The sequence below is a fragment of the Callithrix jacchus genome, chromosome 9 (assembly GCF_049354715.1).
Source record: "Callithrix jacchus isolate 240 chromosome 9, calJac240_pri, whole genome shotgun sequence".
NCBI lineage: Eukaryota > Metazoa > Chordata > Mammalia > Primates > Cebidae > Callithrix > Callithrix jacchus.
In genome coordinates this window covers 111,647,417-111,670,591 of record NC_133510.1, presented here as the reverse complement: position 1 = coordinate 111,670,591, position 23,175 = coordinate 111,647,417, and the positions used below count along the sequence as shown (strand labels likewise).

Genomic DNA, 23,175 nt, shown 5'->3' with positions numbered 1-23,175 from the left:
GTCACTAATGTATGTGTGCAATGCTTAGAGGGCAGTGGATGCTCAACAGATGCTGAGACAGCAGGGGAGTAAATGGCCAGGGGTGGTGGCTCATGCTTGTCCCAGCACTTTGGGAGGCCGAGGCAGGTGGATCACGAGGTCAGGAGTTCAAAATAATCCTGGCCAATATGGTGAAAACCCTGTCTCTACTAAAAGAAAAAATACAAAAGTTAGCCGGGCGTGACGGTGCACACCTGTAGTCCCAGCTACTCAGGAGGCTGAAGCAGAAGAATTGCTTGAACCCGGAGGTGGAGGTTACAGTGAGCCAAGATCATGCCGTTACACTCTAGACTCTAGCCTGGGCAACAGAGCAAGACTCTGTCTAAAAAAAAGAAAAAAGAAAAAAGTACAGAGTGAGGGAGTAAATGAGATATGCCATGAACAGGATCCCCTATGCACTTATGTGTGTTTTTGTTTAGCTTGTGGACAAATACTTATAGATAGGTGCAAAAAAAAAAATCCTCTTTTGCAACTGAGAACTTACTGTTTTGTATGAGTTTTGATACATATAAGAAAGGCCATTATAATACCTGAGACCGTTAACTAAGTGAGGGACTATTGATAACCATAGGGTTAGTTGCAGGCTGGGCACAGTGGCTCATGCCTGCAATCCCCTCACTTTGGGAGACTGAGGTGGGACGATTGCTTGAAGCCAGGAGTTCAAGACCAGCCTGGGCAAGAAAGCAGCACCCCATCTCCACAAAAATTTAAAAATTAGCTGGGTGCGGGGTCATGTGCCCATAGTTGCACCTACTCTGGAAGGGGAGGCTGAGGCAGGAGGATTGCTTGAGCCCAGGAGTTGGTGGCTGCAGTGAGCTTTGATGGCACCACTGTACTCCAGCCTCGTCAACAAAGTAAAATGTGTCTCTTAATTTAAAAAAAAAAAAGGTTGGTTCTACGACTGTAGAATCAATAGCTAAAAGCACAGGATTTGAGAGAAATCCTCAGTTGTATAAATTTTGTATTCCAGTTTCATGTTGACTTGATTTATAAAGATTTTTTTTTTTTTTTTTTTTTTTGAGACGGAGTTTTGCTCTTGTTACCCAGGCTGGAGTGCAATGGCCCAATCTCGGCTCACCGCAACCTCCGCCTCCTGGGTTCAGGCAATTCTCCTTCCTCAGCCTCCTGAGTAGCTGGGATTACAGGCACACGCCACCATGCCCAGCTAATTTTTTGTATTTTTAATAGAGATGGGGTTTCACCATGTTGATCAGAATGGTCTCGATCTCCTGACCTCGTGATCCACCCGCCTCGGCCTCCCAAAGTACTGGGATTACCCCTGCTTTATTTGCCAAAGTTTGGAACGTTTGGGGATACCCATGACTGCCTAAACCAAGTTCCGCTGGGGCTGGGGCCATTTTCAGTCACTTCTGGGACTGGCAAGGGCCTGGCACATTGGGACTGAACTCCAGGTCGATGCCAGGCATTTGCTGTGAATCTAAGAATCCTGAGTTTTTCGGAGTCCAGAAGAATCCGAAAGGTCAGCCGAGCCAAGCCCCTTTATAACGTCCACCCATGCTGGCATTCTTCTCTGGTTCACGGAGTCCCTGCCGCTGGCCAGGCACTGGGGAAAAGCAGAGGCAGCCTGTGGCATCCTGAGGATCCTGACACAAAGCTCTCTAAAAAAAAGAAAACGCACCACCTGCTAACAGCAATGGGTTAGACAGGTAGAGTTGAAGGCTTATTTTGTTCCTCCTTTTGTCTGTTTTCCAAAATCTGTGCCACAGAATGATGTTACTTTTGTTTGTTTGTTTGTTCTGAGACAGAATCTCACTGTTGTCACCCAGGCCGGAGTGCAGTGGCACAGTCTTGCCTCACTGCAATCTCCACCTCCTGGGCTCAAACAATTCTCCTGCCTCAGACTTCCAAGTAGCTGGGACTACAGCCATGTGCCAACACCTCTGGCTAATTTTTGTATTTTTAGTAGAGATGGGGGTTTCACCATGTTGGCCAGGCTAGCCTCCAACTCCTGACCTCAGGTGATCCACCCACCTCGGCCTCCCAAAGTGCTGGAATTACAGGTGTGAGCCACTGCACCAGGCTTTTTGTTTTTTTAGACAGAGTCTATCTCTGTCACCCAGGCTATAGTGCAGTGATGTAATCTTGGCTCACTACAACCTCTGCCTCCTGGGCTCGAGGGATTCTCCTGCCTCAGCCTCTTGAGTAGCTGGGATTACAGGGGTGTGCCACCACACTCAGCTAATTTTCTGTACTTTTAGTAGAGATGGGGTTTCGCTGTGTTAGCCAGGATGATCTCTATCTCCTGACCTTGTGATCCGCCCGCCTCAGCCTCCCGAAGTATTGGGAATACAGATGTGAGCCATCATGCCCAGCTGAAATTCCTAATCATTCTTAAATAAGAGCCTGGCCTTTCCATTTTGCACTGGGTCTAGTCAATTATGTAGCTGGTCCGAGCACCATTACCATTCAGTCCAGAGTTTTGGACTAAGACAGCCCTGGGTCCCAATCCCAGCTCCTTAATTTACACACTCAGTGACTTGGGACAAGTGACCGAATCTCTCTCCACCTCAGTTTCCCTGTTTGGAAAACAGGAATAACCTCCTAGTGGCGTTACAAAGACTAGCACTGTTGGTCTTTCCCTCTCGAAGTGCCCTTTCTCTCACTAGATTATAGAGAGCTGGTTTCCTTTCTTTCTTTCTCTTTCTTTCGCCTATTAAACCTCCTCTGCCAAACTCTTCATGTGTGTCCATGTCCTAAATTTTCCTAGTGAGAGACGACGATCCCTGGGTATTTACCCCAGACAACGTAGCGACTTCACACTGGGGACCTTGTCCGGGATACCAAGGTACAACATTCATCAAAACAGTGACTAGAGGGCCAGGCATGGTGGTTCATGCCTGTAATCCCAGCCTTTGGGAGGCTGAGGCAGGCAGATCACCTGAGGTCAGCAGTTCGAGACCAGCCTGACCAACATGGAGAAACCCCATCTCTACTAAAAATACCAAAGTAGCTGGGCGTGGTGGCACATGCCTGTAATTCCAGCTACTCGGGAGGCTGAGGTAGGAGACTCACTTGAACCTGGAAGGTGGAGGTTGCTGTGAGCTGAGATCACACCATTGCAGTCCAGCCTGGGCAACAAGAGAGAAACTCCATCTCCAAAAAAAAAAAAACCAAAACACAGTGAATAGAGAAGAAGACTCCAACTCTGACCTTTTATTTTGGGGTTCTCAGCCTCCATTTTAGAACCAAATCAAATCAATAATGGCCATCCATCAGCCAGTTAAAAAACATGGTTATCGTGGCTGCCATTCTTTTTTTAAATTATTATACTTTAAGTTCTGGGGTACATGTGCAGATCTTGCAGGATTATTACACATGCCATGGTGGTTTGCTGCCTCCATCCCCCGTCACCTACATTAGGCATTTCTCCTAATGTTATCCCTCCCTAACCTCCCCACCCACTGCTATCCCTCCCAACAGACCCCAGTGAGTGATGTTCCCCTCCCTGTGTCCATGTGTTCTCATTGTTCAACACCCACTTATGAGTGAGAACATGCAGTTTTTGGTTTTCTGTTTTTGTGTCAGTTTGCTGAGAATGATGGTTTCCAGATTCATCCATGTCCCTGCAAAGGACATGAATTAATCCTTTTTTATGGCTGCATAGTATTCCATGGTGTATATCTGCCACATTTTCTTTATCCAGTCTATCCTTGAGGGGCATTTGGGTTGGTTCCAAGTCTTTGCTATTGTAAATAGTGCCACAATGAACATACATGTGCATGTGTCTTTATAATAGAATGATTTATAATCCTTTGGATATATACCCAGTAATAGGATTGCTGGGTCAAATGGTATTTCTAGTTCTAGATATTTGAGGAATTGCCACACTGTCTTCCACAATTGTTGAACTAACTTACACTCCCACCAACAATGTAAAAGTGTTCCTATTTCTCCACATCCTCTCCAGCATCTGTTGTCTCCAGATTTTTTAATGATCGCCATTCTAACTGGCATGAGATGGTATCTCAATGTGGTTTTGATTTGCATTTCTCTAGTGACCAGTGATGATGAGCATTTTTTTCATATGTTTGTTGGCTGTATAAATGTCTTCTTTTGCAAAGTGCCTGTTCATATCCTTTGTCCACTTTTCGATGGGGTTTTTTTTTCTTGTAAATTTGTTTTAGTTCTTTGTAGATTCTGGATATTGCGGCTGCCATTCTTGAAGACTCAGATGTGAGGCTTACCAGGGAGAACATGGAGAATCCCTCCAGCACCCATGGTTTGTTGGACATGTTTGAACCAGCTTCCTTTCACGGAGGACTTAGCTGTCACGTGGGGCTGGAAGAGGTTCTGGAGCAACTGAGGATTTCTGGCTGGGGCTACTCCCCAGTGTTATCCAAAGGCTTCTGGACTGATCCCAGCCTCCAACTGACCACTGGGGTATTGGCAACAGGATCTCCAACTTTTCATTTTTTTCTTTCTCTTTTTTTTGAGACAGAGTCTTGCCCTGTCGCCCAGGCTGGAGTGCAGTGGTGTGATCTCGGCTCACTGCAGCCTCTCCGCCTCCTGGGTACAAGCAATTCTACTGTCTCAGCCTCCTGAGTAGCTGGAACTACAGGTGCACACCATCACGCCTAGCTAATTTTTGTATTTGTGGTAGAGACAGCATTTCACCATATTGGTCAGGCTGGTCTCCTGTCCTCAGGTGATCCACCATCTTGGCCTCCCAAAGTGCTGGGATTACAAGCATGAGCCACTGTGCCCAGCCTGGATCTCCAACTTTTCCACTGTAATTTCCTTCTTTCCTGTCCGTGACCACCATATCTCCTATCGTTTCTGTGTATGCAATCTGTCATGTCTGGCTAATTTTTTGCATTTTTAGTAGAGACCGCGTTTCACTATGTTGGCCAGGCTAGTCTCAAACTCCTGATCTCGTGATCCACCTGCCTTGGCCTTCCAAAATGCTGGGATCATAGGCATGAGCCATCGTGCCCAGCTTCTTTCTTTTTTTTTTTTTTTGTCTGTTAAACCTTCACTCCTTAAAAACAAAACAAAAAAACTAGCACTGTGTAATTAACATAAAGTAAATGCCCCTCCATCTTTATGTTATTTGTTTATGGAAAGTATTTAGCATAAGTAGCACAAAGTAGTCCCTCAATGAGTAGTTGCTATAATCATGGGGAAGACACAGGCCAGCCCCCACAGGCCAGGCCTTGCTGAGAGGTGGCTCCCCTTCCTACCTGGCAACTTCTCTAGCATCTCCTGGAAGGGCCAAGGGATGGGATCTGCCCTGAGTCCTCTCACTCCCCTGCCACCGACCTCAGAGGACACGAGGTCTGCCTCTCTCCAGACAATAAACACCATTTGTCCCTAACCTGGACCTGCGCAGTCTTTCCCAACAGGCCCTCAAGGAGGGGAAGGGCAGGGGTGGCCTGCGCGCGTGGGCTTGTCCCTGCTGTGATCCAAGTTACATCCTGTTCTGGTGTTGCTATGGCACAGTCGAAAACATCTGCCACAACAGACAGCTGGGACTGGCGGCTGGCAGCAGGGCTCGGATGGGCTGGGCACCATAGGCCGAACTGGAAAGGGTGTAAGACTGAGTGACTGAGCAAGGCCAGGAGCTGGGCAGTGATCTGGGAAACCTCCCCAATGCCCCCAAACACACACATACATGCACATGCATACACACAAACACACACATGCATACACACAAGCATACACACATGCATACACAAACACACATGCATGCACACACATGCATACGCACAAACACATGCATACATACATGCATACACACACATACACATACACATACTCTATCGAGGAGGCAAGTTGGACTTCTAGGACAGGAGTTCCTAATTCTTCCTAGGAAAGGGTTTCTAATTCTGCATTTTTTCTTCCTGAAGTTCCTGAGAGAAGATCTCAAGTGCAGAGCCCTGGAGGGACTGGCCCTCGGAAATTCTTGCCCTCATCTGGGCCCTAGCCAGGCCCACAGAACTGCCCAAGGCCCCATCCTGCTCCCAAAATGGAATTTGCTTTCCCGGATGTTGTTATTGCTGGTGTTTTTCCTGATTAGTAAAACACAGTCATTGTAACAAAATCACATGATGTAGAGGAGTGACACCAGCTGTGCTCATGTGGCATGAGCCAGCTACTGTGCCATGTACCTCTCATTAACAAAATACACATAGAAAGTGTTTAGAACAGCCCCTGGCCCTGGTAAGTGCTATGCACCGCACCTGTAATCCCAGCACTTTGGGAGGTTGGCAGGGGGCGGGGCAGATCGCTTGAGCTCAAAAGTTTGTGACCAGTCTGGGCAACATGGTAAAAGCCTGTCTACAAAAAATACAAAAATTAGCCAGGGGCGGTGGTGAGCACCTGTAGTCCCAGCTACTGAGGAGGCTAAGGTGGGAGGATCACTTGGGCCCAGGACATTGAGGCCACAGTGAGCCATGATTGCGCCACTGCACTCCAGCCTGGGTGGGACAGTGAGAGACCCTGTCCCAGTCAATCAAGTAATTGTCAAAATGATCCGATTTTCTATGACAAGGTAGTGATACAGATATTAATAACACAATATCTAAAAGATGAGCTGAGGCTTGGAGAGGTGACATCACCTGTCTAAGGTAACATGATGAGTGTCCCATCTGGATTTGAACTCAGGTTATACTAATGCTAAAACTCTAAGCTCAGAATCTCCTCCCTCCCACCCTTTCTGTGGCTCTCCTTAGTTCTTGAACACTTGCGTGCTCCCTTCTCTCCCCCAGCCACAGCCCTGGCCTCGTTCCTGCTGAAGGCCCCAGGGGCCTGGCTGAGGACACAGTTTTGGCCGCAGACCCACAGAGGCGACACCCTGTCTGAAGCCACTGGGGATTCTTTTCACTGGTTTGTCCTGTGTTCCTGCTCTCTGAGGGTCTTGCAAACTCTCTCCCAAAGCATGGACTTTGGGATATCACCCTTCTTCTCTCCCTGTCCACTCTGTGTCCTGTGGTAGGGGCTCACCGGAACTATAACAGTAATCATGAATGACACTTCCTTTTATATATATTTTTTTGAGATGGAGTTTCACTCTTGTTGCCTAGGCTGGAGTGCAATGGCATGACCTTGGCTCACTGCAATTTCTGCCTCTCGGGTTCAAGCACTTCTCCTGCCTCAGCCTCCCGAGTAGCTGGGATTACAGGCATGCACCACCACGCCTGGCTAATTTTTATATTTTCAGTAGAGATGGGGTTTCTCTATGTTGGTCAGGCTGGTCTTGAACTCTTGACCTCAGGTAATCCACTTTGTCTTGGCCTCCCAAAGTGCTGGGACTACAGGCATGAGCCACCGTGCCCAGTCCCCAATATTTCCTTTTTTAAGAGACGATTTTGCTCTGTCACCCAGGCTGGAGTGCAGTGGCATTGATCCACTTACCTTGGCCTCCCAAAGTGGCAGGGCTTACAGACCTGAGCCACTGCACCAGGCATGCCTGACATTTCTTGAGCCACACTGGACAAGGTGGACCTTGTTATTACTAATTTTCAGATGAAAACACTCAGAAGTTAAATGTTTTACCTGGATGGCCCAGACAGAATTCCAGAGCTGCCTCTTCCAGGAAGCCATTCCTAATAGCTCCTCCCCTAAAAGCTGAAGAGATAACTATTTAGTCTGAGCACCCCATGGATATGCCCAGGACTGTGAGCTCACTGAGGGCAGGGGCTGAGTCAGGTTTATTGCTTTCTGCCGTATGCCTGATGTAATAGGTGCTCAATAAATACTTGTGGAACGACTAAACAAAGAATACACCAATAAATGAATGAATGATAGGGTTGATCTCTTTTCTCCTCTTGGGTCCTGAGAAGTTTGGGAAAATCAGGCAAGCCTGAGTTTGAATCTTAACTTTGCCACTTCCTGTCTGTGTAGCCTTGGCCCAGTTACCTAACCTTTCTAAGCCTCTGTTTCCCTCTCTGCAAAATAGGGGTACAGTCTGTGGGAGGATTGGAGAGGACCTACAGTGACCGTCACATAGTAAGTACTCAATGAACAGCCCTGTAGAGAGACAGTTCAGGTCCTCCCTGGAGTCAGTCCGTTTGGGCTTCAAACCTCAGCCCCAACACTGACCGGGTTGTATGACGTTGGACAAATCACTTTTCCTCGCTGGATCTCATCTTCCAAATACTTCACTTGCAGATAATATTAGCACCAATTACTTGGTGGTGGTAAGAACTAAAGGAGGCAGTTCGAATAGTAAATCCTTCATAAACATGGGCTTCTGTGACTTAGGGGGAGCTCCTGGAAGATAGAGAGGTGTCTCATTTTTTCCACCCTACCCCAGAAACTTGCTCAGTGCCAGGCACACAGTAGGGGCACACATTGCTGAAAGAATTGAGTCTCTATTTCTGAGGCTACTGGATGAGCCAGGGTGGGCTTCCAGAACACCTGCCCTGCCCAGGCTGGCTCTCCTGTGTTTGTTCATCTCATTTTCCGGCTGGGTGAGGGCAGAGCAGCCCAGCCCTGGCCTTCTGTGCTGAGCCTGGTGGGGGCTGCTCTCCAGGGGAGCGCCTCCCAATGGAGTCTGGGAAGTGGGGGAGGGCTGGGGAGGTGGAAGCCCCTTCAAAGTTAGCCCAAGGCCCCAAGGGGAGTAAGCTACTCAGACAGGAGAACTGGGGTTCAAGCCTACCACCCCTACTTTGAGCTGTGTGAGAGTAGACACCTTCCTCCATCTCTCTGAGCCTCACTTCCTGTACGGTGGGGCTGGTGGCCTCATAGGTTGTTAGGAAGCAGGTGAAGCGTGAGGCATACAGTAAGTGCTCCATAAATGTAGTGGTCATTGCTTCACCTCTGAGTTGTTGCAGCATAGTGTCTGTCATCTACAGATGGGGAAACTGAGGCCCAGAGAGAGGCAGTGGCTTGTCCAAGGTCACAGAGCCTGTATCTTGCTGGTTCCAGCTTCAGCCTTAGCCATTCTCCCTGATCAACCCAAAGCCCAGCAGGGGTGGGCTCCTGGGAGGACCAGGCAAAGGGTTCCCTTGGGCTGAGGGGGCAGGAGGGTAGGAGTGGAGGAAGACTTCAACAAAAACAGCCCCAGCCAGACACAGTGGCTCATGCCTGTAATCCCAACATTTTGGGAGGCTGAAGCAGGCGGATCACTTTAGGTCAGGAGTTTGAGACCAGCCTGGCCAACATGGTGAAACCCCATCTCTACTAGAAATCCAAAAATTAGCTAGGCGTGCAGCACACCTGTAATCCCAGCTACTCAGGAAGCTGAGGCAGGAGAATCACTTGAACTAGGGAGGCAAAGGTTGCAGTGAGCCGAGATCGAGCCATTGCCCTCCAGCCTGGGCAACAGAGTGAGACCCTGTCTCAAAACCAAACCAAACAAAACCAGAAACAGCCCCTTTGCTGCAGGCCTTCTGGATGCCAAACACTTTGGTTGTTTTCTTGTTAACCCCTCAAACACTATTAAAATGGCATTATTCTTAACATTACCATTTTATAGATGAGAAAACTGAGGCTCAGAGGGTTGCCTAAGCACACAATGGGAGGAGGCAGGCTCTTGACTCCAGTCCCAGATCTGTCTGTTGAATGAAGGAAGATAGAGTGGCATCTGCCCACGGGTTCGCAGCGAGCTTTGTGGTTTGGTGAGTTCAGTCTGTCTCCCTGACCCCCAGATGAGACGTGAGAGGAGGACACAATGCCAGCAGCTCCTGGGCTTGGGATGTCATAGAAACTTCCAGAGAAAGGGGATGAGAAAGCTCTGTCGCCCTCGCCCCACCCCCACACGTCGCAGAAGCCGCTTAGGGATAGCAAATGGGCGTGGAGGTGGCCTCCGCAGCCCCAGGGGACAGGGCGGGGACGCTCTGGGCCAGATGGGGGTGCTAGGCGCTGCCTCCCGCGACCACGCCCACGGGGTGCTCCGCTGCCTGCTGGACCTCCGCGCAGTGCCTTCGGCCTGATGCAGACGCCCAGCGGGCCACTTCCCCGGGGCTCCGGGGACCCCCTCCACCCGCCTGGCCTGGGCCTGAAGGCGCGGCGGCCCGTGGTGTACCGTCTAGAGGAGGTGGCGCGCTGCCTGCACCTCCTGGAGCTCTCGGGTTCCGAGGGTCCCGGCTGCGGGCCCAGCGTGCCTGCCGGCCTCCAGGTGCACCGGCTCCTGTGCGCCTCCCAGGGGACTCTTGGAGGCGCCTCCGCCTCGGATTCAGTCCCAAGACCAGTCCCAAGGTCCAACAGGAAGACGGCAGAAAACCCCACCCGAAAAGGTGAGCGCCTCTGGGGGACTTTCCTCCCTCCACTGGACCCACAGAGTCTAGGCACAGTTATCCCAGGGGGCATCCGTGGGTCTGCATCCTCAGGATTGCTGTCCACTTGCCCCGTGGCTTCTGGGAAACTCCTAGCCTTCTCTGACCCTCAGTTTCTTTATCTCTGCCACCAGAGATGAAGGGATTGGACTTCGGTTCTTCACTTTTAAAACTGAAGACAAGACCTCAGTTCTGTGGGAGGAGGGCTCCACCTGTGGGGTCATAAGGACAGCATCTGGCCCATGCGAATATTTTCCCTTTATCCAGAAAAACTAGTTATGAATCTACTTCTAGGGTTACAATATCTAATTCTTACAAGAATGTTCCCCGGGAAATGCTGTTGACCCATTTTATTGAAATGAAAACTAAGGCCAGGCACGATGGCTCACGCCTGTAATCCCAGCACTTTGGAAGGCTGAGGTGGGTGGATCACTTGAGGCTGGGAGTTTGAGATCAGCTTGGCCAACATGGTGAAATCCTGTCTCTACTAAAAATGCAAAAATTAGCCAGGTGTGGTGGTGGGCGCCTATAATTCCAGCTACTCTGGAGGCTGAGGCAGGAGAATCACTTGAACCTGGGAGTTGGAGGTTGCAGTGAGCCAGGATCGTGCCCCTGCACTCCATTCTGGGTGACAGAGTCAGACTCTTGGGAAAGAGAGGGAAAAAGGGAAAGAGGGAAAGAGAGACAGAGGGAAAGAAAAGAAAGAGAAAGAAGAAAGAAAGAAAGAAAGAAAGAAAGAAAGAAAGAAAGAAAGAAAGAAAGAAAGAAAGAAAGAAAGAAAAATAAATAAATAAAGAAAAATAAAGAAAGAGAAAGAAAGAAAGAAAGAAAGAAAGAAAGAAAGAAAGAAAGAAAGAAAGAAAGGAAGAAAGAAAAAACCTGAGCTCGTAGTGATTGTGTTCAAGTCGCAGAAGTGGGGTTTGAACCTCTGCCCTCCTTCCAGGCCTGTTTGACTCCAAAGCCCTGTACTTTTCACACCAGTAATGCAGCTCGTTTCCATGAACCCCACACCGGCTGGATTCTCAGCAGGAATGGCCAGGGATCCTCGCTCTTGTCCATGCCATCCCTCAGCTCTCTGAGGCCATTGCCCTGCATGATCCTCGGGGATCCCTGGGGCACACCTCTTGCAGGCAGGGCAGCTGTTGTGGACAGGGCATCGCTGGTACAGCCTCATGCCATGACCCAAAGCTTCCAAATGGAACAGAGGAGGACCCCCATCACAGAAGTCCAACAGGCATCCCTGAATTGGGCGTCAAAGAGTGAGGGGAAGAAGTGAGGGTTGAGTGGGAAGTTGGGTGTGGGAAAGAGTGTTCCTGGCAGAGTAAAGAACTGATGGGCTGAGCCAGGCGAGGTGGTTCACACCTGTAATCCCAGCACTTTGGAAGGCCAAGGCAGGTGGATCACAAGGTCAAGAGATCGAGACCATCCTGGCCAACATGGTGAAATCTCATCTCTACTAAAAATACAAAAGAAAAAAAAATTAGCTGGGCATGGTGGCACGCGCCTGTAGTCCCAGCTACTCGGGAGGCTGAGGCAGTAGAATTGCTTGAACCCAGGAGGTGGAGGTTGCAGTGAACTGAGATCGCACCACTGCACTCCAGCCTGGCGACAGAGCAAGACTCCATCTCAAAAAAAAAAAAAAAAAATGAACTGGTAGGCCAGGTGCAGTAGCTCACTCTTGTAATCTCAGCACTTTGAGAGGCCAAGGTGGGCGGATCACTTGAGGTTCAGGAATTTAAGACCAGCCTAGCTAACACAGCAAAACCCCGTCTCTACTAAAAGTACGAAAATTAGCCCGGCATAGTGGTGTGCGCCTGTATTCCCAGCTACTTGGGAGGCTGAGACACAAGAATTGCTTGAACCCGGGAGGTGGAGTTTGCAGTGAGCTGAGATCATACCACTGCACTCCAGCCCAGGAGACAGAGCAAGACTCAGTCTCAAAAAAAAAAAAAAAAATGAACTGGTGCAAATGCCTGGAGGGAGAGGTGAGTGCCCTGGCTTCCTGGCTTCCACAGACTGAGCAGCCAGTGTCACAGGCGGAGAACCAGGTGGGGCAGTGGGCGGGACGCAGACCATGCCAGGCCTTGTAGGTCACTGGACTTGACCCTGAGGGCTTTGGGGAGCCATGGAGGGGTTGCAAACTGTGAAGGAGTGTGGTCAGCTTTTCCCTCTAGAGCGCTACTGTCCCATGTGGCAGGCACTCGTTAATTTAAATAAATTTAAATAGAACTAAATTGATTTAAATAAATTAAATATTAAAATAGTTAATTAAATACATTAATTTGAATAAAACCAAGTGAGAAATTCTGTTCCTCAGTCACACATGCCCTGTGTTAAGTGCTCAGTGACTACATGTGGCTACCCTATCGGACAGCTCAGATAGGGAACATTTCCAGCATTGCAGAAAGTTCTGTAGCCAGCACAGTGCTAGAGTTCACACAGGGTTCTGGGTGGGAAGTGTTTTGTGGAGGAAACAAGTGAGGATGCGTTTCAAGGATCCAGTGAGAGATGCTTGTGGCCAGGGCCTTGCGTGGTTCCTGGAGCACAGTAGGTGCACAAGAAAGGACCACTGAATGGATGAATGGCCTGGATTAGAGTGGGATGGTGGGATGGACGTGGGAGGAAGATAGCAAGAGAACTTCAGAAGGTAAATTTATGGGCCTTCGTGACTGGTGAGGGATGAGGGAGGCGCCTCAGTCTGGCTTGGGCAGCTGAGTGGACAGTGGGGCGTTTCCTGAGCAACAGGGTGAAACCACTTCTCCACAAAAAATACAAAAATTAACCAGGTGTCGTGTCACAACACCTGCAGTCCCAGCTACTCAGGAGGCTGAGGCAGGAGGATCACTTGAACCCAGAAGGTCCAGGCAGCAGTGAGCCGTGATCATGCCATACATTCCAGTCTGGGTGACAGTGAGACTCTGTCTCAAAAAAGAAATGAAAACCCAACCAACCAACCAACGAAAACGCAGCATGCTTGAGAGTGTACACCACTTCTTACTGCGATCTTCCGAACATCCCAGGGAAGCAGAAGCTTATTTATCCCCATTTCAGAGATGAAGAAACTGAGACCCAGCAGTTTCCCCACAGTCACGCTGGGCAGCTCTTCCTAATGTGCACAAAGACTTCATCCAGGCCAGCGGGGTCTGCTTCTGAGCCTGGTTCCTTAGGTTGTGCTCCCGGGTTAATCCCCATGCTTTTCATCCTTTCTGTTTCTATTGTTTTGTTTTGTTTTTTGGGTTTTTTGTTTTGTTTCATATTGTTTTTAAACAGAGTCTTGCTCTGTCGCCCAGCCTGGAGTGCAATGGTGCGATCTCTGCTTACTGCAACCTCCACCTCCTGGGCTCAAGCGGTCTTCTGCCTCAGCCTCTCGAGTAGCTGGGATTACAGGCATGTGCCACCATGCCCAGCAAATTTTGTTTTTTTGTATTTTTAATAGAGACAGGTTTCGACTTGTTGGCCAGCCTGGTCCTGAACTCCTGGCCTCGAGTGATCCACCCGCCTCAGCCCCCCACTGTGCTGGGATTACAGGTGTGAGCCACCGTGCCCGGCCTTTTCCTCATTTCTGGACAAGCAAACCACAAAGTGGTCGGGCACGGTGGCTCACACCTGCAATCCCAGCACAGTGGGAGGCTGAGGCAAGTGGATCATTTGAGGTCAGATGTTCGAGGACAGCCTGGCCAACAGGGTGAAACCCTGTGTCTACCAAAAATTAGCTGAGCATGGTGGCACATGCCTGTAATCCCAGCTACTCAGGATAGGAGAATCACTTGAACCCCAGGAAGGGGAGGTTGCAGTGAGCCGAGATCATTTCACTGCACTCCAGCCTGGGCAACAGAGCAAGACTCCATCTCAAACAAAACAAAACATAAAAACAAAAACAAAAATGAAACCACAAAGTGATATAAAAGAAGCACCAAAGTTCCCAAGTGGAAAGAATTCAGCCAGAGAGCACGCGCAAGAGAAGCCGCTCACAGTGCTGCAGTATTTCCCGATTTACAACGTGTGCATCCTGCCACCATCTCCCTCCCCAATAGGATGTCTTCTAAATTTGCAATAACGTAATCATTGTGGGAATATTTATAATGCTCTTGTTAGGTTATACACCTTGCTAAGCATTTAAATGTTATCTCATTAACTCTCACAGGAACCAGGAGAGGTAGGTCATATTACTCTTTCCTTTTGAAGGTTAGCAGACAGGTGAAGCAACTTGCCCAGGCCACAGAGTACATCTTCGGCAGAGGTGGGAGTCAAAGCAGGGTCTGTTTGTCACCACCGCTTGTGCCCATCTGTCAAACTACTTTATTTTTTTTTATTTTTTAATCACTACCTCAAGTGTTTTACTGGGTAAAACTACTTTATTAGTGTTAAGATTATAGCAGAAAGAGCAGAAAGGCTTGTTATTCTCTGTCACATCCAGCTTGTTGACTGAGGTGGGGGGAAAGTTAGCATCCCATTCTTTCAGCTGGTCAGCCTCTTCTTCCTTAGGGATAGAACTGTCCTAAGCCCCAGAAAAGGATTCCACTGGGTCCACAGGGACTGCAGCGGTCTGGCTGGAAGAAACCTGTATTTTCAGCTGGCTGCAATGGCTCATGCCTGTAATCCCAGCACTTCGGGAGGTCAAGGTAGGTGGATCACTGGAGATCAGGAGTTCAAGACCAGCCTGACCAACATAGAAACAGGGTGAAACCCTGTCTCTATTAAAAATACAAAAACTAACCAGGTGTGGTGGTGGGCACCTGTTATCTCAGCTACTTGGGAGGCTGAGGCACAAGAATTGCTTGAACCTGGGAGGTAGAGGTTGCAGTGAGCCAAGATCCCACCACTGCCCTCCAGCCTGGGCAACAGAGTGAGATTCCGTCACACACACACACACACACACACACACACATACACACACGAAAGAAAAGAAAAAAAAAGAAACCCGTATTTTCATCTGCAAAAAGCTTTTTGAAACTTAGGAGCCTTAGGGAAACAGGGACAGATGGAGCCATAGATTTCTACCAGAAATGATCTCTTTTTCTTTGCAATCCCTGGATAATGAAGGTGTTGAGGTCAAGAAAAATGGCTGGTCATTTCCCACTGAACTGGGACCCCGTAAGCCTCAGTTTTCCCCATATACCTCTCAATTGCATGCCCAACCACAGAAATAACCATTGCTCAGTGTGGCGATGTCTTCCTGGTCCTTTATCTGAGCATCTGCATGTGTATCTCCATTATTCCAGTGCATGGCTATGCTGGAGTTAACTCAGCCAATCTCATAGAGACGGACATGTAAATTGTCCCAAATTTCTTACTATTATAAATAATGCTGCCAGGTGCAGTGGCTCAAGCCTGTAATCCCAGCACTTTGGGAGGCTGAGGCAGGCGGATCACCAGGTCAAGAAATCGAGATCATCCTGGCCAACATGGTGAAACCCCGTCTCTATTAAAAATACAAAAATTAGCTGGGTTTGGTGGCGTGCGCCTGTAGTCCCAGCTACTTGGGAGGCTGAGGCAGGAGAATTGCTTGAACCCAGGAGGTGGAGGTTGCAGTGACCTGAGATTGTGCCACTGCGCTCCAGCCTGGCGCCTGGCAACAGAGTGAGACTCTGTCTCAAAAAAAAAAAATAATAATAATGCTGTAACACACATGTTTGTGCCTAAAACATTGGTAGCACCTGCTGTCCTTCCTTAGGCTGGATTCTCAGAACTGGCAATGTACCTCCAAGGTGGCCCCAACAACCCATGCCTTCTCATAATCATGCCTGCTACGGACCAAATGCTTGTGTCTCTTCTCACTGAAGCCCTAACCACTAATGTGATGGATTCGGAGGTAATTGGTTTTGATGAGGTTGTGAGGATAGAGTCCCCATGATGGGATTAGTGCCCTTGTAAGAAGCTGAAGAGACCAGAGCTCACTCTCTCCACCATGTGAGGGTACAATGAGAAGGCAGCCATCTGTGTACCAGGAAGAGGTCCCTCACTAGAACCCAGCCATGCTGGCACCTTGGCCTTAAACGTTCAGTGTCCAAAACTGGGAGTAATAAGTTCTTGTTGTTTAAGCCATCCAGCCTGCAATATTCTGTTACAGCAGCTACAAACGACTAAGACAATGCCTTCATGCAGTCGCCTTCCACCCTGAATCAGGGCCAGCCCGAGTAGAATATGGCAGAAGTGACCCTGCGTGACTTTCAAGGCGGGGTCATTAAAGGCATTGCAGCTTCTCCCTTGGTTTCTTGAATCACTCAGTTTGGGAGAAACCACCTGCCATGCTGAGGACACCCCAACAGCCTGTGGAGACGCCCACCTGACAAGGGATCTTGTCAACAGCCAGCACTGGCTTATCAGCCATGTGGGTGAACTACCTAGGAAGAAGACATGGGATCTCAGTCAAGCCTTCATCCAATTGCAGACTCACGAGAGACCTTCAGCCAGAGCCACACAGCTAGGCTGCTCCCAAATTCCTAACCTACAGGAGATAAAAGGTAATCAATAACTTTGGTGTTTTAGGCCGATGTGTTTTGAGTGATTTGTTCCATAGAAGTGGAGATGATAATACTAGATCAGAACATTCTTAAGACTCATAACCTAGAATGCCATTTTTTTCCTTTCCTTTCTTTAAAAAAAATTTTTTTTAAGGTGGGATCTACTCTGGTTGCCCAGGCCGGAGTGCAGTGGTGTGATCTCGGCTCACTGCAGCCTCTAACTCCTGGACTCAGGTGGTTCTCCCAAGTTAACTTTCTGTGTAGCTGGGGCTACAGGCATGTACCACCATGCCCGGCTAGTTTTTTGAATCTTTAGTAGAGACAGGGTTTCACCATGTTGTCCAGGCTGGTCTCGAACTCCTGGGCTCAAGCAATCTGCCTGCCTCAACTTTCCAAAGTGCTGGGATTACCAGTGTGAGCCACCACACTGGCCAATTCTCTTTTCATATCACCAGATTGTCAGTTCTTTTTTTTTTTTTTCTCTTTTGCTGTTATTGTTGTATTCGAAGCAGGGTCTTGCTCTGTCACCCATGGTGGAGTGCAGTGACGTGATCACGGCTCACTGCAGCCTCAACCTCATGGGCTCCAATGATCCTCCCACCTTGGCCTCCCAAAATGTTGGGATTACAGGCTTGAGCCGCTGCACCTGGCCAGATTGTCAGTTCTTATTCTGACATGTAACTGGCCTGCATGATCTAAGGTGATCTCCGGATGCGAGTTCCTGTCAGCTCTGCATTTTCAAAGCCCCGTATGTGACCAACAGCCCTTTCCACCTATTTCCATAGGAAGATTTCTTTTTGGTTTGTGGCTGTGAACCCTTTCAGGGAAGGATGTTCACAGTTTGTTACTTGTGCCCAGTGAAACCATCTTATAGCCAAAGCCGGGTGGCAGAGAAAGCTCAGCCTGTTATAAATTCATTGCTCTTTGCTTTCTCTGGATCCTCAAAGCTTTTCAAGGAGTGTAAGCAAAAATAGCTGGTTTGGGCTGGGTGTGGTGGCCCACACCTGCAATCCAGGCACTTCAGGAGGTTGAGGCAGGAGGATCGCTTGAGCCCAGGAACTTGAGACCATTCTGGGTAACATAGCAAGACCCTGTCTCTGAAAACAAACAAACAAACAAACAACAAACAAACAAACAAAAGCAACCGGCTGGCTTATTAAATAATACTTTGGCCGAGCATGGTGGCTCACACTTGTAATTCCAGCACTTTCGGGAGGCCTAGGCAGGCAGATCACCTGAGGTCAGGAGTTCGAGACCAGCCTGGGCAACATGGTGAAACCCTGTCTCTACTAAAAATACAAAAATTCGCTAGGTGTCATGGTGTGCAATTGTAAGCCCAGCTACGGGGGAGGCTGAGCTGGGAGAATTTCTTGAACCTGGGAGGCAGAGGCTGCGGTGAACCAAGAATATGCTGTTGCACTCCAGCCTGGGCAACAGAATGAGACTGTGTTTCAAAAAAGAAAGAAAGAGAAGAAAGAGAAAAAGGAAGGAAGGAAGAAAGGAAAATAAAGAAAGAGAGAAAAGAAAGAAAGAGAAAGAAAGATGGGGAGGAAGGGAAGGAAAGAAGGGAAGGGAAGGAAGGGAAAGAAGGAAAGAAAGAAAAGAGACTGGATGCAGTGGCTCATGCCTGTAATCCTAGCCCTTTGGAAGGCCAAGGTGGGCAGATCACCTGAGGTCAGGAGTTCAAGAGCAGCCTGGCCAACCTGGTGAAACCCCATCTCTACTAAAAATAAAAAAAAATTAAATTAGCTGGGTGTGGTGGCATGCGCCTGTAGTCCCAGCTACTCGGGAGGCTGAGGCAGGAGAATCACTTGAACCCAGGAGGCAGAGGTTGCAGTGAGCCAAAATGGTGCCATTGTACTCCAGCTTGGGCACAGAGTGAGACTCCATCTCAAAAAAAAAAAAAGAATACCTTATTAGAGGCCATACACCCAGAATAAGGGCTCTAATGAGGAAGTCAGCTTCCATTTTCACGGCTCGTGTACTTTACAGATGCCCCACGTGATGTGCAGACGCAGAACTTGCATGAGCATGTAGAGACATATCCAGGGCTCCATTCCTTTCATCACTAACATGCCCAGTAAATATTTAACCAACTGTTGGACCCTGTTGGACTCTGGGAAAATTCAAAGGAATGGAAATCATGGTGGTCCCTGCACTTGAGGTTGTTCACAGAGGTGGTAAATGGAGTAAAATGTCCACAGATGTTGTAGTTTGAAGTAGGTTCAAATCCCAGCTGCGTGTGGTGGTGTGTACCTGTAATCCCAGCTACTCAGGAGGCTGAGGCATGAGAAGTGCTTGAATCTGGGTGACAGAGGTTCCAGTGAGCCAAAATCTTGCCACTGGACTCCAGCCTGGGTGACAGAGCAAGACTCCGTCTCAAAAAAAAAAAAAAAAAAAAAATCCCAGCGGCATCACCTAAAAGCTGCGTGACCCTGGATAGGTTCCTGGACCTCTGAGCTTTAGTTTTCTCTCTCTCTCTCTCTCTCTCTCTCTCGACAGGGTCTCATCTTTCATCCAAACTGAAGCTGGAGTGCAGTGGTGCAGTCACGGCTCACTGCAGCCTTGACCTCCCGAGTTCAGGTGATCCTCCCACCTCAGCCTTCCATGTAGCTGGGACTACAGGCTCATACCACCATGCCTGGCTAATTTTTGTATTTTTTTGTAGAGATGGGTTCTTGCCATGTTACACAGGCAAGTCTTGAACTCCAGAGCTCAAGCAATCTGCCTGCCTTGGTCTCCCACGGTGCTGGGACTACACGTGAGCCCCTGTGCCCAGTCAGTTTTCTGTTTTTGTTTTGTTTTTTGTTGTTGTTTTGTGTGTGTGTGTAGTGGGGGGGTGGTTGTTGTTTTGATCCCATTCTGTCGCCCAGGCTGGAGTGCAGTGGCGCAATCTCGACTCACTGCAACTTCCACCTCCTGCGTTCAAGAGATTCTCCTGCCTCAGCCTCCCAGGTAGCCGGGATTATAGGCGCACGCCACCATACCTGGCTAATTTTTGTATTTTTAGTAGAGATGGGGTTTCACCATGTAGGCCAGGATGGTCTCCATCTCCTGACCTTGTGATCCGCCCACCTCGGCCTCCCAAAGTGCTGGGATTATAGGCGTGAGCCACCTCACCTGGCCCTTTACGTGGGTTTTTAAGGCCTGGATGTGATTTCTGAGAAATTAGACTGCAATCCATTTGTATAGCTGGGACCTTAAAGAGCAAGTCCTCATTTGACTTTAGTGCAGGAACTCTGGCCTGCAGAGACAAGACCCTATGCTGTGGACAGATAGTCCTGGAACTTCAGAAGCCATGGGGTTGTGATTAAGAGTCTATTGGAGGCTGGGCACAGTGGCTCAAGCCTGTAACCCCAGCACTTTGGGAGGCTGAGGGAGGCGGATCACGAGGTCAAGAGATTGAGACCATCCTGGCCAATATGGTGAAACCCTGTCTCTACTAAAAATACAAAAAAAATTAGCTGGACCCTGGTGGTGTGCAACTGTAGTTCCAGCTACCCAGGAGGCTGAGGCAGGAGAATTGCTTGAACCCTGGAGGCGGAGGTTGCAGTGAGCCAAGATCGCACCACGGCACTCCAGTCTGGCGCCTGGCGACAGAGCAAGACTCTGTCTCAAAAAAAAAAAAAAAAAAACTCTATTAGACCAGGCCAGGTGCAGTGGCTCTTGCCTATAATCCCAGCACTTGGGGAGGCTGAGGTGGGAGGATTGCTTGAGGCCAGGAGCTTGAGGCTGCAGTATGCTGTGACTGCTCCTGTGAATAGCCAATGCGCTACAGCCTGGGCAACATAGTGAGACCCCATCTCTTAAAAAAAAAGTATGCTAGATCAGGGTGCAACATTCAGCTCTATCACTGATTTAGCTAAGTGAAATTCATCAGCAAAGTCACCTCTTTGAGCCTTAGCATCCTCATCTGTAAAATCATGTTAATGGTGACATCTAACATGCACTGAGGGTCAGCTGTGTGCCAGATCTTGTTTTCAGTAATTCATATTTATTAGCTCCCTAAGTCTTCATAACAGCCCCATGAAGTAGGTGCTGTTGTTATACCCCCATTTTACAGATGAGAAAGATGTGGCACATGGAAGTCAGATCACTTGCTGGTAAATAGCCGAGCCAGGATTTAAACACAGGCAGCCTGAGTTCTTGGCCAGTGCTCTTCACTTTTAATTCTATGGCTTTATGTTATTTATTTATTTAGATAGAGTCTTTCTCTGTCTCCTCAGCTGGAGTGCAGTGGCACAATCTCGGCTCACTGCAACCTCTGCCTCCCAGGTTCAGGTGAATCTCATTCCTCAGCCTCCCAAATAGCTGGGATTACAGGTATGCACTGTCACACCTGGCTAGGTGTTTTGTGTTTTTAGTAGAGACGGGGTTTCACCAGGTTGGCTAGGCTGGTCTCAAACTCCTGAGCTCAGGAGATCTGCCCGCCTCGGCTTGCCGAAGTGCTGAGATTATAGGTGTGAGCCACCATGCATAGCCATCTCTGTGGCTTTATATTCCACACAGTGGGGTTTGAGGGGAGATAAAATAGGACGATGTGTGTACAGTGGTGACCTAAGTGTCTCCAACGCAGGGCATGCTCGGCAAAGGGAACGCTGGGTATTCTTTGCTATTCTTATTCCGTAATGCCTAAAGAAAGTTTTTTTTATTCATATATATTTTAGAGAGGTCATACATCTGTAGCCCCCTTTGCTGGCCATCAAATGGACAGAGCAGATGGCCAGGACCCAGTGGAGCATGATGAGCCCTTGAGAGTGCCCCAGTGAATGGTGTGATCTCAGAGGCTGCATCCTCTAGCTTGCCGTGTGGGTCTCTACCCTATGGTCCAGGCTGGGTGGATCTCTGCAGACCTTCTAAACATCTGATTACATGTCCGATGTGGTAATGAGGCCAAGGTCACGGCCTGGGTCTCCCAGGGGGCCACTGAGCTGAGGTGGTGAGCACAGCTCATACTCTGTCAGCTGTCCCATTCATGCTGGGCCCTGCTCGAGGCAGCTGGAGATGGCAGAGGGGAGCTTGCTGCACGGTAGAGGGAAAGACATGAGTGTTGGCTCTGTGGTCTTGGCCAAGCCTCAGTTCCTTCATCCCTAAAGTGGGAAGATTATGTTTTTGAATTTGTTATCTATTGGTGTCTAAAACTGCCCCCAGGTGTTTGTGGCTTAAAACAACAGCATTTCTGTAGCTCACCATTCTGGGGTCTGGCTTGGCTGTGAGTGTGTCATCTGGAAGGCCATCTCACATCTGGGTGGCCTAGGGTGGCCTCCCTCACATATCAGGTGGGTGACAGCTGCAGGCTGGGGTGATGGGGTGTGCCTGGGCCCTGGGACTCTCAACCTCCAGCAGAAGAGCCTGAGCTTCTTCAACTGGTGGCTGGGATTCAAGTGCAGCAAGAGATAGCAAACTCCATATGCAAGCTCTTTTTAAGCCCCTCTTTGTGTCACATTCACTGATATCCCTTTGGCCAAGGTGGCACAGTCAAGGCCAGATTCACGGTAGAGGGCAAATACCACAGGGCTCCATACAGGAAAATGATTTGTGGCCATTTTTGAAACTGACCACAGTGTCCCAGGCATAGATTGTGAGAACAACAAATGAAAAATGGTAGGGTTCTTAGTAGTCAAAAAAATACTAGACAGCATTTGTCTGGGTGCAGTGGCGCATTCCTATAATCCCAGCACTTTGGGAGGCCCAGGTGGGAGGATCACTTGAGGATCAGGAGTTTGAGAACAGCTGGCCAACATGGCAAAACCCCATTTCAACTAAAAATACAAAAATTAGCATGGTGTCTCATGCCTGTGATCCTAGTACTTTGGGAGGCTGAGGCAGGCGGTTCACCTGAGGTCGGGAGTTCGAGACCAGCCTGGTCAACATGGTGAAACCCTGTCTCTGCTAAAAATACAAAAATTAGCTAGGCGTGGTGGTGGGCGCCTGTAATTTAGCTACTTGGGAGGCTGACGCAGGAGAATTGCTTGAACTCGGGAGGCAGAAGTTGCAGTGAGCAGAGATACTGCTGTTGCACTCCAGCCTGGGTGACAAGAGTGAGACTCTGTCTCAAAAAACAAACAAAAAAAAATTGGCCGGACGTGGTGACTCACACCTGTAATACAAGCACTTTGGAGGCCAAGGCGGGCGGATCACCTGAAGTTGGGAGTTCAAGAGCAGCCTGACCAACATGGTGAAACTCTGTCTTAAAAAAAAAAAAAAATTAGGCGGGGTGCAGTGTCTCACACCTGTAATCCCAGCACTTTGGGAAGCCAACGTGGGTGGATCATGAGGTTAGGAGATCAAGACCATCCTGGATAACCGTGAAACCCTGTCTCTAGTGAAAATACAAAAAATTAACTGGGAGTGGTGACACATGCCTGTAGTTCCAGCTACTCAGGAGGCTGAGGCGGGAGAATCACCTGAACCCAGGAGGCAGAGGTTGCAGT

The 23,175-nt window shown here is 48.9% G+C and overlaps 1 protein-coding gene and 1 non-coding gene across 2 annotated transcripts in view; both read left to right on the top strand.

The window, feature by feature from the left end:
* The first annotated feature begins 433 nt into the window (after nt 1–433).
* On the top strand, nt 434–562 carry LOC144577901 (small nucleolar RNA SNORA40). Its single transcript, XR_013522762.1, has one exon. It is a non-coding gene; the product is annotated as a small nucleolar RNA SNORA40 (small nucleolar RNA).
* A 9,323-nt stretch (nt 563–9,885) lies between these two features.
* The window catches only part of CORO1C (coronin 1C), a 120,789-nt gene continuing 107,499 nt past the window's right edge, over nt 9,886–23,175 (top strand). The window contains exon 1 of the mRNA XM_035257493.3: nt 9,886–10,238. Within this exon, the coding sequence (XP_035113384.1) occupies nt 9,935–10,238 (304 nt within the window). The 5' untranslated portion in view covers nt 9,886–9,934. The remainder of the gene's footprint in view (nt 10,239–23,175) is intronic.